The sequence below is a fragment of the Chrysochloris asiatica genome, unplaced genomic scaffold, assembly GCF_000296735.1.
Source record: "Chrysochloris asiatica unplaced genomic scaffold, ChrAsi1.0 scaffold00204, whole genome shotgun sequence".
Taxonomy (NCBI): domain Eukaryota; kingdom Metazoa; phylum Chordata; class Mammalia; order Afrosoricida; family Chrysochloridae; genus Chrysochloris; species Chrysochloris asiatica.
Window position 1 is genome coordinate 3,583,818 of NW_006408722.1, and position 15,660 is coordinate 3,599,477.

The 15,660-nt window shown below is 41.8% G+C and overlaps 1 protein-coding gene across 1 annotated transcript in view; it reads right to left on the reverse strand.

Annotated features, from left to right (window-relative positions):
* The window catches only part of ABCC11 (ATP-binding cassette, sub-family C (CFTR/MRP), member 11), a 97,522-nt gene that overhangs the window by 30,981 nt on the left and 50,881 nt on the right, over positions 1-15,660 (reverse strand). The window contains exons 13-17 of the mRNA XM_006872578.1: positions 10,498-10,632; positions 10,268-10,421; positions 8,742-8,831; positions 8,098-8,201; positions 6,468-6,665 (exon numbers count right to left, since the gene is read on the reverse strand). Of these exons, the coding sequence (XP_006872640.1) occupies positions 6,468-6,665; positions 8,098-8,201; positions 8,742-8,831; positions 10,268-10,421; positions 10,498-10,632 (681 nt within the window). The remainder of the gene's footprint in view (positions 1-6,467; positions 6,666-8,097; positions 8,202-8,741; positions 8,832-10,267; positions 10,422-10,497; positions 10,633-15,660) is intronic.

The following is a 15,660-nucleotide window of genomic DNA, read 5'->3' on the forward strand; positions in this document are numbered from 1 at the left end:
CAGCTGTTGGAAACTCTACTCAGCAGAGTTCCTCTCTGACATGCAAGGGATCATCATGAGTTGGAAGCAACTCAATGGCAACTGGAAAAATCGTCATTATTTGCACCATAAAGTGTTCCTTAAAGCATCTCTCACAGAAAATGCCTGGGTACTGCTGACCAAGTGTAGTTCACATGTATGTGTGCTTACTAAGTAAGTAAAAGTGAGTAGGCAGTATCAGAGCTTTCTTTTGATATGACTGTCTTTACTTTTTCTGCCTATAAAGTGTCTATTTTATCTCCAGAGTCTTTTGTTAAATACTTGAGCTAAAACGGTTAGAATTGCCACACTCATTGGGAGAGTTTGAAAGGCAGAAAGTCACTCTCTTGAGGACCTTGGGCTTGTGCAGGGCCAGGGAGGAACAGGGGAACAGGGAACACGAGCAACTGAACTCCTTCCCTTCAGTTGCACAGCTACAGCAGGGCTAAGAGGTCTTTACAAGAAATGATTGACACTCAAGATCAAGGAGGAGGGAAAACAAGAAAAAGCATTTTGGATGGCCTCCCATGTCATGCAGGGGTTTGGTTTGGCTGCTCTTGTTTATTTAGTTCAGTCAGTTTACTAAAAGATTTGTCCTTTACTTGTGGTTATTTAAAACTGCTTAAATCAATAAAGCCATGAAAGGAATGGGAAAAGGAAAATATTTTAAATATGAAATGCCTTTTCTAACAGGAAAGGCTTGAACATTTCTCAAAATGAAAATATAAAGTCACTTGGAGCCCTAGGCACTGGATATTTCTAGAATCATGGAATCAAACACAACCTTAGTAAAGTGCCTCCATCAAGGGCATCAGAAAGCATTTGTTTTTCTTGGTTTGTGCCCATGGTGCCAGGAACTGTATCTGCATTATTCATTCATTATTGTAAACCCAATGCCCAGCACAGAGACTGGTACATAGTAAGCATTCAGTTAATATCTGATAAGTGAGAGATGTGGACTCATAGTGAGACTCTGTAGGATCAGCACTAAACAGCAGCCCATGATGTCAGCAGTTTAAACCCGCTAGCTGCTCCTCAGAAGCCTTATATAGGGTCGCTATGAGTCGGAAGTGACTCAGTGGTGCTTAACAACAATAAGTGAAAGAGAGAAATGACATTTTCAATGAGTCAATGTGATACCATAGATAATTTGGCATGGTAACCATGACATGTTGTTGTTGTTGTTGTTATGTGCTTTGGAGTCAGTTCTGACTCATAGCAACCCTGTACAGGGTTTCCAAGGCTGTAAATCTTTACAGGAGCAGAAAACCTCATCTTTTTCCCACAGAACAGCTGGTAGTTTTGAACTGCTGACCTTAAAGTTCACAGCCCGGTTCGTAACCACTACGCTACCAGAGCTCCTTATGCTAAGCACTTTGGACTCATCATTTTCTCATATGTAAAATGAGAATAATAACAGCCACCTCAGAAGGAATTTGAAGTGATTACAAACACTCTGTAAGTGGAAATGCTCATTCAACAGTGACCAGATTGGTGTGACCAATCCTACTTCCAGCAGCAGGAGACCTTCCCCAATGCTCCATATGTTCTTCTCCCTCCCCACCTCATGACTTGGCAAAGGACACTTGCAAATTAAAGTTAGACTACATACACTGATGTTCATAGATGTACTATTCATAATAGGCAAAAGAGGGACACATCTTAAATTCCCAACAACAGATGGATGGATAAACTAATTATGGTATACATGAGGTAAGTCAAAATATTGCTACAAAATCATAGTGCGGTGCAGTGGGCTATTTCACATGGCTCTTCTATCCATGGTCCTTGTAATTACCACCAAGCAAATTCTTCCTGATGGTTGTTATCATTGTTAGGTGCCATCGAGTCAGTACCAACTCATAGCAACCCTATGTACAACAGAATGAAACACTGCCAGTCTTGGACCAACCTCACAATTGTTGCCACGCTTGAGCCCATTGATGCTGCCACTTTGCTAATCCATCTCACTGGGGGTCTTCTTCTTTTTCTCTGACCCTCTACCTTACCAAACATCCTTCTCCAGCGACTGGTCTCTCCTGACAATTTGTTCAACGTATGAGAGCCAAAGTTTGGCCAGCCTGGCCTCCAAGGAGCACTCTGGCTATATGCCTTCCAAAACAGATCTACTTGTTCTCTTGGAAGCCCATGACACTTTCAATATTCTCCTCCAAAACCATAACTCAAATGCATCAATTCTTCTAAGGTCTTCTTTATTCACTGTCTAGCTTTCACATGCATATGAGGTTGTTGAAAATACCATGGCTTGGGTGTCAGGAGCACCTTAGTCCTCAAGCTAACATCTTTGCTCTTCAACACTTTAAAAAGGTCTTGTACAGCAGATTTGCCTAATGCAATACGTCGTTTGATTTCTTGACTTCTGCTTCCATGAGTGTTGATAGTTGATCCAAGAAGAAGGAAGCCTTTGACAACTTACTGGGTAAGAAAATGTGGGAGAAGATGCTGATAGGATGATATAATTCAGAGTTAATTGTAATTGCAAAGACTTGGAACTCTAACATGGATTTAAAATGAGCCATCTCAGAAGCAGGATGGGAACTGAAGGGGGGTATGTAGCTCACTAACATTAAGAAGAAAGAGCCAAAAGTGGAGCATGTTCTTACAGGTCTCTGCACATTGAACCTTCTCAACCAAGAACAGAAAACTGTGACACCAGAGAATAGCAGAGGAGTGGCAGAGGAGCAGCTGCAGCACAGCCAGAGCCAGAGAAAGAGACTGAGCAGTGGACTTCCCAGGCCACAAAGCAAATAAAGCTGAGTAACTTTGGAGAGCAGACTTCCTTGCAGAGTAGGGTGCCTCCAGGCATTTAATTTGGGGAGCTAAATTTTCTGATTCTCAGAGCAGGAGCCAAGTGCCCTCAAGCTGAGGCTTGTGGTGGAGTGGTATGCTCTGTGAGCATTTATCAGCAACCCTAAAGACCTTTGTAAGCTTGTAGGCCCATCTTCAGCCTATAACGGATTGGAATACCTAAAAGGGGTTCTAGAACTTGCCCAGTGAAATAGTCTTCTCAAGAAGCCTTTGTAATGTATAGGGCCTTAGGTGGAATCCTGAGCCCCATCCAGAACCTTCTGAGGTGGGACAGTCCCATGTGAAAGGACATGCAGACCAGTCCAAGTGACTAGAGAAACAGAAGATACTTCTTGAAAGAAAGACCAACAGGAAAAACAAAAACAGCAGTTTGTTTGGCTATTACAAGAACAAGCAAACTTTGCCAGGGAGCCATCAAAGCAAACAATCAAGTCCCTGCAGGATGAACCACCCTCCAAGACTTAAACTCAAAGGGAACACATGAGCCGGCACGTAAGTTCACTGGCGACCATGTTGGTTGACATGTGAGTGGCAGTGGGGGAAAGTCAGTAATGAAGATATGGGCTGAATTCCACCACAGTCCATAGACTCCTGTCAACCTGGAGATGAGAGAGAGAAGAGGAAGGGCAGATTGGTCCGAAGTTTGGGGCAACTTGGGAACTCCTGAGCCCCTGGACACTGACCTAGGCATGGAGGATTAGAGCTGAGAGTGAAGCATCCAGCTGATATGAAGTGGAGTGGCAGTGTGTGTGTATGGGGGGGGGGGGGGGAAGAAGGGTTGCACAAGAACACCCAAACTTGCAGATAGTACCCATTTGGCCTAGCTTTGATGGCTTGATGACCAGAGCTCAACTAGAGGAAGATAAAGAAATTTGATAAAGGAAGCAAATGTAAATTGCTACATTTCATGAACTTGACCTATACTTATGGATGTATTAGCTCAAAATACAACCAAAAGAGAATGAATCTTCACATCAAGGATCAAGCCTATCCCCTTAGTACACAGTGTTGATAGGGATGGGCAACTTAGACATTGGCTACCTAAAATGGTGGTGGCCATAAAGGCATGAAGTGACTGGCTTACAAGTTTTAAAGAGGGAGTTTATTAGTTTCAGAGTGTGCGAGGGAAGGTAGAATCCCCACTGAATAGATTTCCTCTTGTGTAGATGGGTTTGGTAAAAGAAGATGGGAATAGGATTTTTTTGGTTCAATAGTGAGTAATTGTTATCATAACTAATTGCAATTGTCACAACTGTAAAGGTAGAAGTTTTGTAACATAAAGGGGGGAGTAGTTAATCTTACAGTCCAGGAACAGAGGACCCTGGACTATCAAGAGAGAAGAGCATGAGCAGAATGTGGAACCCTAACCATAGAAGCAGCGGCACCAGAGATGGGGGCAGAGGTGATGGCATGGAGAAATAGAGTAGCTGAGGATTCAAGACTCATGGAAAGAGAAAGGCTGTGTGCTGATGGCCAGGAGGCAGGCTTGCAGAATGTGCTCTTTTGTTGTTTAAATTATTATATATTCCTGAGTGGTTTTGAGTACATTAAAAAACAAACAAACAGAGAGAATAGAAGTAAATACTGTTAAATGATGATTCATGGAGGGGACTATAATCATTGCAATGAAACAAAATATGATAAGATGAGTGCAAAACCAGTGTTCTCTGATGTAAACTTTCACTCAATTCATAATAAAACCTTTTTAAAAAATAAAAGAGCTTTGTAACATTTCAGAGCAGGGCAGAGGCCAGGCCCAGGAGTTGGGGACCAGAGAGAAGCATGCTTGTTGACAAAGCTGAGGAGAGGCTGGCCTGGCTGGAAGAACTGTATCTGGAACATTACCACTCCTGAACTATAACCTGTTAACTTCCCTAGTCAACCCCATAATCATGAGTATGGTATCTGAATTATGTGTGGCTGTTGCAATGAATTCTCGAACCCATCAGAGAAGTAGAGAGTGCTCTGGGAGAGATGTTTGATGCTACATTTTTTTTGCACATAGAAACCTTTATTAAACAAAAACATCAAAGTACAAAGCTATTGTTTCTCAATATATCCTCCATCTAGATCTATACACTTCTGAAAGCAGTGGTTCCATCTCTCTAATCATGCCTGAAGAATTCTGCAATCTTGAATTTACACCACACCAAAATGGCAATTTTGGCATCTTCAAGGGGCTCAAATCATGTTCCTTTTAAGTGGTCTTTTTGTGTAACAAAAAGAAGTCTGAAGGAGCAATATCAGGGCTGTAGAGTGGAGTCCTGTGTGGTGCTGTGGGTTAATGTGCTGGACTACAAGGTCAGTTTGAACCATAAGGTCAGTGGTTCAAGATCACCAGCCACTCCTTGGAAACCTTATACAGGGTCACTATGAGTCAGAACTGACCTGACGGCACGTAACAGCAACAACAGAGTGGATGAGGAAAGGTTTTCCAAAAAAAATTCTAATAGGACAGTCCTTTGTTGTTGTTGTTATGTGCATGGAGTCAGTTCCAACGCATAGCAACCCTGTACAGGGTTTCCAAGGCTGTAAATCTTTACAAAAGCAGAAAGCCTCATCTTTCTTCCACAGAACAGCTGGTAGTTTCGAACTTCTGACCTTGCAGGTTCACAGCCCAATTCGTAACCACTGCGCTACCAGAGCTCCTTTAGGACAGTCCTTACTATCCTAAAACAATGAGCAAGTGCATTGTAATGGGAAACATTTCCTTGGCACAACTTTCCTGATCTTTTCCCACCCATGCAATTTTCTTAAAACTTTTTCATAATAAGTCCTCATGATTGCTTTGTGTCCTTGGAGAAAATCTATCAAAATTACCCATTTGAAATCCTGAAAAAATTGTTTCCATAAACTTTGTGCTGACTTCTCCACCTTGAATTCATCTTTGAGGTCTTCCCAGTCTTCCTTAAAACACTTGATCCATCTAAAAACTGTTGTTTATGTGAGATAGCATTCCTTTAAATTTGATGTAAAACTTCAGTGATTTAGCAATATGTCCACTTGAGTTTTATTAAAAATTTTACATTATCCCTGATCTCAAAATCATTTTTTCCATAGCATAAAGATTACCCTTTTTTGAAAGGCACCCTGTTGTTGTTGTTGTTATTATTGTAGAGTACTGTGGAGTTAGTTCTGATTCATAGTGTCAGACCTCTGTAGGCTTTCTGAGGTTTTACATCTGCAGGTGCTGAAAGTCTCAAGTTTCTCCCGTGGAGCAACTGGAGGACTTGAATGACTGATCTTGTATTTTACAGTGCTGTGCTTATTATACAGAGCCACTGATCTCTCCTAAGTAGACAAAAAGAACTTGTCTGTAGCTACCCACTGATCACAGAGACATGTTTTATTTGGAATAAACCTGTGCATGTATGAACTAGAACCCTAGTAGCAATATGTTGTTACTTACCCTCATACATGGGGTGGAATATTACTTAGTCATAAAGAGAATAAAGTCTCTAATATGCTATGACATGGATGAACCTTGAAAAAATAATTATACATGTAAAACTTGTTACACTAGCAAATGTTTTATTATATATATTTGTACCACAATAACAATGTTTAAAGGTTAGGCAAGGTCTGGGTGGCCACACACTCCCAATATACTGAGCCCCTACCTTTTTGAAGAGCCTATGGTGCAAAACTGTAGATGCTTTCCTTGAAACCTTTGTGAAGGCCCATGAGGAACAGACCGCTGTGCAGGACAGGAACAGGGCACTGAGACCATACACCATCTGGTAAAAGGGCAGCTGTGGGTTGTCCAGTATGTCACCAGGGAATGCGTTGGTCTGATTGCTCTCTCGGCTACTATTGGTCTTCAAGAAAGAAGAGGGAGTCAGACCACATGAATCCAGGGTGAAATTCAGGAATAAGAAAATTTCTTCTCTCTAGGGCCACATAAGATTGAGTGACTTCTGGGTTCATTATTTTGCTACTTACCCTTCTTCATCCTCTCTACCATCCTTCTGGATTAGATCCTTATTATCTATACCCTGAGGAGCCTTGGAGGTGTAGTGTTTGGCTGCTAACCAAAAGGTAGGCTGTTTGAGCCCACCAGTCATTCCATGGGAAGAAAAGATTCTATAAAGATTACAGTCTTGGAAACCCTGTGAGGCAGCTCTACTCTTTCAGGTAGGGTCTTTGTCAGTCGGAATCCACTCAAAGGCAATGGGTTTGGTTTTTTGGTTATCTGTCCCTTAAGGAGGAGTCCTGGTGTGGCTCTGTGAGATAAAACACTGGACTGCAAGGTTTGAACCACAAGGTTAGTGGTTCAAACTCACCAGCCACTCCTTGGAAACCCTATATGTGGCTGCTATGAGTTGGAACAGACTTGATGGCACCTAACAATAACAACAACACCAATCCCCTCAGGAAAGAGTCCTGGTAGAATAACAGTTAAGAACTTAGCTGCTAACAGGAACTACCTGAGAATCTAATTACATAAAGCTGTTGTGTTGTTGTTAGGTGCTACCGTCACCAGCTCATAGTGACCCTATGCACAACAGAAAGAAACACTGCTGGGTCCTGCAGCAACCTCACAAGTGTTGCTACACTTAAGCCCATTGCTGCTACCATTGTGCCAATCCATCTCATTTTGCTGACCCTCCACTTTACCAAGCATGGTATCCTTTTCCAGGGACTGTTCCCTCCTGATAGTATGTCTGAAGTATGAGAGATAATATGTCTGAAGTTTGGTCATCCTGGCTTCTAAGAAGCATTCTAGCTGTACTTCTTCCAACACAGAGTTATTTGTTCTTTTGGTGATCCATGGTACTTTTAATATTCTCCTCCAACACCATAACCCAAATGCATCAATTCTTCTATGATCTTCTTTATTTACATGCATATGAGGCTATTGAAAATACCATGGCTGGGGTCAGGTGCACTTTAGTCCCCAACAACAAGTGGTTTGGTTTAGGTTTATGTGACAGCAATTTGAGTTGGATTGTCATCCATCATCATTCCTGCCCCTCTTGTGCTTTCTCCACTTCTGATGCTAGCAGAAGCTTGGGAACTAGATGTCTGGTTAGATTCCTCCAAGGAATTTTGGTGTTTTGACTCTAGAAGTTCTCTTTGGAGCAGCTTTTGCCAACTCAGCAACTGCAAGCACTGGGCTTGCCATGTGATTCCCTAGCCCATGCTCTGGCCCTTGTGGGCATCAGACAGTAAGCACCCCAGGAAGCAAGAAGCCACCTCACCCCCATGGGTTCTCACAGAACTGTACCCCACCCCCATCATGCCACTTACCCCTGAGCCCTGCTCCAACCAATAGCTCAGCCACCAGAAGTTGAAGGTCAGAAGGGACATGGTCACCACCATGAGAAGGCAAACCATGATAGAGACTATGTAACCTGGGAAGGGAAAGGGAGGTGATGCTGAGTAATGCCTAGGACCAGAGCAAGAGGTAAGGCAACTACTGACAAGGCTGCTCAGGCAGCCAAGACCCTGAATCTTTGGCACTCCCCAGTCTTCATCCACTTTGGGTACCTTGAAGACAAAGAAGATCTGTGTTCCAAAGTCAGAGGACCCTGGGTTCAAATCCTAGCTCTATTGCTTCCCAACTCTGGGGCCAATGACAAGGTCATAACATAATCTCATTGACATAAGATGTCATTAGCCTTTCATTTCTTTATCTATAAATCAGTGGTGCTCAGGCCAGTCTCCCAGGGCTGCTCTGAAGATGACGAGAGATAACTGTACACACCTAGCCTAGGACCTGCCACATAAACAGCACTCCAGAGAAGTTAGTTCCTCTTATGCAAGACCTTAGGGTTCAGTTTATTTAAAATAACAACAGCTACTATGTATGTTGTTAATGACTCTTCCAGTTTCAGGGGCATGGCTGATCAGAGGGAGCCACTGCCTGGTATAGGTCAGCTAATGAACCATACCTCCAGCTGCCTGGATGTAGTAGTGGTAGACACCCCAACTCAGAGAACCTTTTTCCATCTCTTCCTTCTTTGTGAGCTGATTTTCCGGCACTGGATCAGGGGTAAAAAGAAGAAGAAAATGTTGATGCCATTTAACTACAAGTATCTTCTTTGGGGACCAAGGGGAGTCCTGGTCCTCTGGCCTGGTTTTCAACTTTTCCAGCTTCTTCACCTTCCAGCTGCACAATTTCCCCAAGACTAACCCCAACCAGAAGATTTTCTACAGTAAGACTCTGCTGAAGATAGCCCCTGACATGGACTCCAGAACCACTCAGTAAAGCCTGAAGGTTCAGAATTGTCACCATGACTAACTCACTGGACAGCCTCAGACAACTTACTTAACCTCTCAGCTTCCACATCTGAAAATTGGCAGGCCTAGACAGTCACCAAGATACTTTGCATCAAGTGCCAAATACTTCTTAGCCAACTCCTCAAAAACAGTTGTGATGCCAGCCCGGGCAGACCCTTGGCCTAAAGCAGGGTACTGAGACCAGTACCGAGAGACCAGTAAATACTACTACTACTATTAGTAACAACACTACCAACAACAACCAGTAGGGTAGTGGATGTCTATTGATAATGCCTGATACTGCCCCTTCCACTAATACCAACAACCCAACATTTCCTTAGGGGACCACTCCTTCTCCATTGGGCTTGATCTTGGAAGAACTTCAGTCAAGATGCCTCATCCTCATCCTTTGGCCAAAAGGTGGGTACATGATCCATACTGGCCAATTAGGTGCTTACTCTCTTCTTGGAATTTGAGTCTTAAGGGAACTTACACAAGGGTGGGAAACACTTCAAAAAGACTCTGTACCAGTTCCTGCAACTTAGATATAAAAGTTGCAAAGACCCTGTTCTTCAACTTTCCCTTTCAGTCATACCACAAATTATTTTTCTGATTATATTAGCCAAAGTAGAATTCAGACCTTTGTACCTAAAGAACTCGGTTGGAGACAATACAATGTGCCAGGTACTGTGCTGAGGGCTGCCCATACTTTAACTCATTTAATCCTCATTACAACCATTGAGGGTTCAGAGAGGTTAAGTTGCTTAGCCAAGATCACACAGCCTTGAAAGCAGTAGAGTTCGAACTCAAATCCAGAACTGTTAGGCTTTAAAATTAATGCCTTTCCATTCTATTACTTTGCCTCAGAAAAGGGTAAGGCCATGAACTCATCTGGATTCAGGACTCCATTCTGATCTTCAATGTAGAAGATCTCTAATATCTTATCTCAACAAATGTACAATGAATGGACATCCACATACCTTTCAAAGCCTTAAATCAGCTTTATTCAGAACACTCCGCCTTGCCTCTGCTTGACAGCATCTGCTGAGCCTCTTGCATCACCCACTTACTGGGCCCTTCAGGCCTCCTAACCACCACTCCCTGGCCTTCTACTACTTGGATCTGTCACCCGTGTTTGCAAATATCTGATTCCAGACCTTGTGGGATATGGCCTGGTCTTGGGTTGAGAAAGAAATACCAAACCTCTGAAAGGCCCAGGCAAACACGTGGACATTCCCACCCAGTTTCTTAGCACCGTTACCAGTTTTGTCGCTAAGAGGATCTTCCCAGGTAGCATCCCAAGCTTGATCTTCTACTGTGTCCTGTTTCTTTCCTGTCTCCTGTTTCACGTTCTGGGGAAAAAGTACATACTGTGAATGCAGTAACACCCTTCCCTAGGGGAAATGAGGAATGGGGGCTAGAAATCACCTGTGTGTCTTCCCCGTGGATCTTCTGGAGGAGTCGGGCATACTGCCCTTTTTTCTGTATTAATTCATTATGAGTTCCAGCTTCACAGATTTTCCCATCTTCTAGCAAAATGATGTCATCACAAAACTCTAAATACTAAAGAACCAGAAGAAATCAAGCATATGAAAATATATTCAATGTCATTGTTTATCAGGAACATGTAAATTAATATCATGATAAAGTATGGGGGGCGCTTCAAAAAGTTCATGGAAAACTTCCATTTTCTTTAATTCCATTTTCCATGAACTTTTTGAAGCCTCTGTATTAAAACCACACTGGCAAAAATTTTAAAGTCAGACAACTCCAAGTGTTGGCAATGGTCCAAGATCAATTATACCTGTAAAAAAAAAAATGTTTTGGGAGACTACAGATTGGTACAGCCACTTTGGAGAACAATTTAACAATATTGACTCCACGGCACACCACCACCACCCCCCACAATGAAGTTGGAGTCCTGATGTAGGATAAGCACTTGACTGCTAACTATAAGTTTGGCAGTTCAATCCACCAGCCAATCCTTGGAAACCCTATACAGGATCTCTGTGAGTCAAAACTGACTCAATGGCACTTAACAACAATAAAGTTGAGGAATCCCTGTGTAGTGTAAATCATTAAGCATTTGACCACAAAAGGTTGGCAGTTCAAATCCACCCAGAAGGTCAGGAGACAGGCCTAGCATTCTGCCTCTTAAAAACTTGAAAATGCTATGGAGCAGTTCCACTTTGCACAGCCTGTGGCTACTGCTGATGTAAAGCAGGTGTCATGGAGTTAATTTCAACTTTTAACAACCCCATGTGACCAGGAGAAAACTCCAGGTTATTCTCCTGCAAGAGGTGACAGGTGATTTGAACTGCCAACATTTCTGTGAGCAAGTGAGTGCTTAACAATTATAGCACCAGGCTTCCTTAAATGTCCATCTTAGAGAAATAAATTCTAGTCTATTCAAGTATTGGAATACCTTATCAGTGAGAACCAAACAAAGTTTCATGCATCGATATAGACGATCTCAAAAATATAACTTTGAGAGAAAAAATAATAATAACCGAAAAATGCAGACTAAAATATCAATTCTGTATAAAAATTTTAAATGCAAAAGGACACTTTTAAATGCAAAAACACCATGCATGTAATGTAAGAGCATGAAGATATGCTTCAGAACAATAAACAATAAATCCAGGACAGCAGGAGATAATCCATTTGTAAGGCAATGCAATGTTTTATTGTTTAAATTGTCTGGTAGATACATGGTTTTCATTCACTTATCCTCAAGACTTTTTTGAAGGTCTGAAACATTAAATACCAAAGTATACATACATACATACATAAATAATTCCATTACTGTCGAGTCAGTTCCTACTCATAAGAAGGCAAAAATAAATGGGTAAGAGGAAGAGAAGGAGGAGGAGGAATTTAAAAATAAGGCCTTGAAGCCAATACCAAGTTTGAAGATACCTAGGGAAAAGGAGCAGTGAGAGGTAGCATCAAACACAGTTATTGTGTATATGGTAGGAAAAGACTCTGGGGTATCCTTTGTCCAAAGAATGTGAGATTTGCATAATTCTCTTTATCTGAAGGATTTTTTTTTTTTTTTTTTTAAATAAGAGACTCATGTAAAACTCTTTTTTTCCTTTTTTTACTCCCCATTCCTCTTTTCTCTAACCCTAAGTAATCACTAAAATTTTGCCTGGGTGGATTTTTCTAGTCTAGCTATTTCATAAAAATAGGATCATACAATATTTGTTCTTTTTAAAAATATATAACTTGGAGAACAAACAAGATGGTGGATCGGGTGGAAGTGTTGTAAAGAGCTCCACCAGCAACAACACAGAATACCCAAACAAACAGCCTCAGGGGATGGTCCCAGAACTCTGAACCACATATAAAGGAATATTTAGAAGGTTGGAAGGCTTACAGCTGGGGGGATTTGTGGCACAAGCAAGAAACCCATTGCTTTCTAGTCTGGGATGCCCAGCTGCTCCAGGAGCTGCCATCTTGGGTGAGACCAAGCAGGGGAAGGATTTGAACAGCCACAGATGCCTGGCGGAACCGCAGAAATAAAGGTATGGACATTCTTTTCATTTGGTATTGGTCCCTTGCTGTCTGCACACCTCCATTCGAGTGACTATAAGGGTGCCTGAGCTACTGGACACCCCAGCCCCACCCTTGGAGGGTTCTAACATGCATGCACACAGATCTCCTTGAAATTTAAAGAGACAGTTTCCAATTAAAACCAAATGGTCACAGCCAGCCCTGTGCTCTGGTAACAAAGTGGTTACAGGTTGGGTTGCTAATCTTAAGGCAGCAGTTTGAAACTACCAGCTGTTCCATGGGAGAAGCTTTATCTTCAGTAAAATTTTACTTGTTTGTAACATGAATGATATTGTTCAATGATTCCCACAATCCACTGGGTCACCTTTCCTTTGAATGGACATAAATATGGATCTCTTCCAGTCAGTTGACCAGGTAACTGCCTTCCATATTTCTTGGCATAGACAAGTGAATACTTCTTATATTGCATCTATTGTTGAAATATTTCAATTGGTATTCTGTCAATTCCTGGACCTTTTTTTTTCTCTAATGCCTTGGACTTTTCTCCAATGGACTTTTTCCTTCAATACCATTGGTTCTAGATTCCTGAAATGGTTCAACATCAACCAATTCTTTTTTGGTAAAAAGTACAATGACTGTGTATTTCTTTCTTCTCTTGATGTTTTCTGCCTAATTTAGCATTTTGCTCACAAAATTATTAAGTATTGATACTCAAGAGTTGAATTTTTCTTCAGTTCTTTCAGCTTGAGAAATACCATGTGTACAAGTTCCTTCTGGTTTTCTAATTCCAGGTCTTTGCACATTTCTTTTTAATAATTGTACTTTGTCTTCTTGAGCTGCCCCTTGAGATCTTCTGTCCTTTCATTTCACCATTTCTTCTTTCCCCATCAGTTATTCTACATTATGTGTTGGGCTGTTAACCAAAAGGTCAGCAGTTCAAATCCATCAAATCTATCGCCAAGGCCATATTTTTCAGCTGCTGATCCTTCCTGTTTCCAACTTTTGCATTTCAATCACAGGTACTTACCAATTCATCTTAATTCCATGCATGATCAGTTTCAGACTGCAGAAGTTGGTAAAAATCTCCAATTTCCTCATTTTGGGCATAAGTAGTTGGTGTAAAAATTTTAATAATAGCCATGTTAACAGATTTTCCTTGTAGGTATATGGATATTATCCTATTATTGGCAGAGTTGTACTTCCAGATGTTCTTTTTAATGATGAATGCGGTGCCATTCCTCTCCAATTTATCATTCCTGTCATAGTAGACTACATTATTGTCTACTATGGACAAAATAATTGAACATTATTCAAAATGTCCAATACCAGTCCATTTCAGCTCACTAATGCCTCAAATAATTATCTTTATGTGTTGTATTTCAATTTTGACAACCACCAGTATATCTACATTCACCCTTCGTACATTCCGTGTATCAATTATTAATGGATGTTTATAGCTGATTCTTCTCATTTTAAGTCATGCCATATCAGAAAATGAAGGTATTGATTGTTTTGTACAATCCATGTCATTGTTCAACTGTACTTTAAGGAGGTAGCTCTTCCCCAGTCACATTCTGAGTACCTTCCAACCTTAGAAGATCATCTTCAGGCACTATATCAGACAGTGTTCTGCCACTGTTCAGTGGCTAATTTTTACAGAACTAGACTACTTCTTTCTTCTTCCTAGTCTGTCTGGAAACTCTGTTGTGACCTGTCCATCATTGGTGACCCTTCTGGTATTTGAATAACTAGTGGCATAGATTCTAGCACTACAGCAACACACAAGCCACACAGTACCACAGATTGACAAATGAGTGGTGGATTACTTACAAAAACCACCTAAAAGATGAAAAACGTATAGAGAATTCTATCCAGAGAAACTGAAATCTTATACAAAGAAAACTACAAAACACTACTACAAAAAATCAAGAGAGACTGACATAAGTAGAAGGATATGCCATGCTAGTGAATAAGAAGATTTAACATTGTGCAAAGGCCAACACTATCCAAAGTGATCTACAGATAAAATCCCAATTCAGTTCTGTCAATGCAGAAGAGATCCTTGCCACAAGGCTGCCTAGTGTAGCACAGGAAGAGACTGAGAGTGACTGTCCTGTATTTCCATGCAATCTCAAATAAGGATTTCAACTACTCTGACTGGCTGTGTGGACTAAACATCATTCACCTGGCTCCAAACTGCTTAGTAGCCCTGTTTCTTGTACTTAGAGAACACGGTTAACTTAAACTTCCAGAAGCTAGAGCCAAGAAATGAAATTGACTTGGGAAGTGGGGCAAGATGGTGGACTAGGCAGAAAGGCTGCAGGGATACTCTGCAGCAAGGATATGAAACACTGGGTAAGACAGATGCAGAGGATGGTCCTGGAACACTGAGCTTCAGTGGAAGGGATAGAAAATGGATTGAATACTTACTGGGAGAGAGAGTTGAACAGATGCAACAAGAGAGAAGGTGACTTCAGAGCTGTGATGGCTGATGAGGTCCACCATAGCCATCTTGAAAACTTGTGAGTGGCTTTAGAGACAAGAAAGTATATTTGCATTGCAGAAACAGGCCTGTGGCTCACAGAGACAAAGTTGTGATTCTTTTTCCCCTTCTCTGGTTCCCCTGGTGACCAGAAGCAAGGCCAGTCTCCACCAGCATATGCCCCCAGAGAAGTTCCCACTTTCCAGGCAGTCTGAGCTGCTCAGAGGTGGAAACCAAGGTTGAAAGCCTCTGGAAGAGCTATCCACAATAACCTGGCTGGGCAGACCCTGCTCCAAATCTGCAAAGTCAACATGGCCAGTCGTGAACTAACTCTCACTAGGACAAGCTGCTAAACAGACACATGTGGTAGAGAAGAGGGGAAACAATAAGAAGAGAAAGACTGGTTATTGGTGCAGACAGACAAAGTAGGAGCATATTGAAATTTCTCAGGCAGCTGTGAAAACAAGAGGCCAGTAGGTGGCACAGAAACATTCTGCTTATTGTTGTTGTCAGGTGCCATCGAGTCGGAACCGACTCATAGCGACCCCATGCACAGCAGAACGAAACAATGTCCGATCCTGGGCCAACCTCAC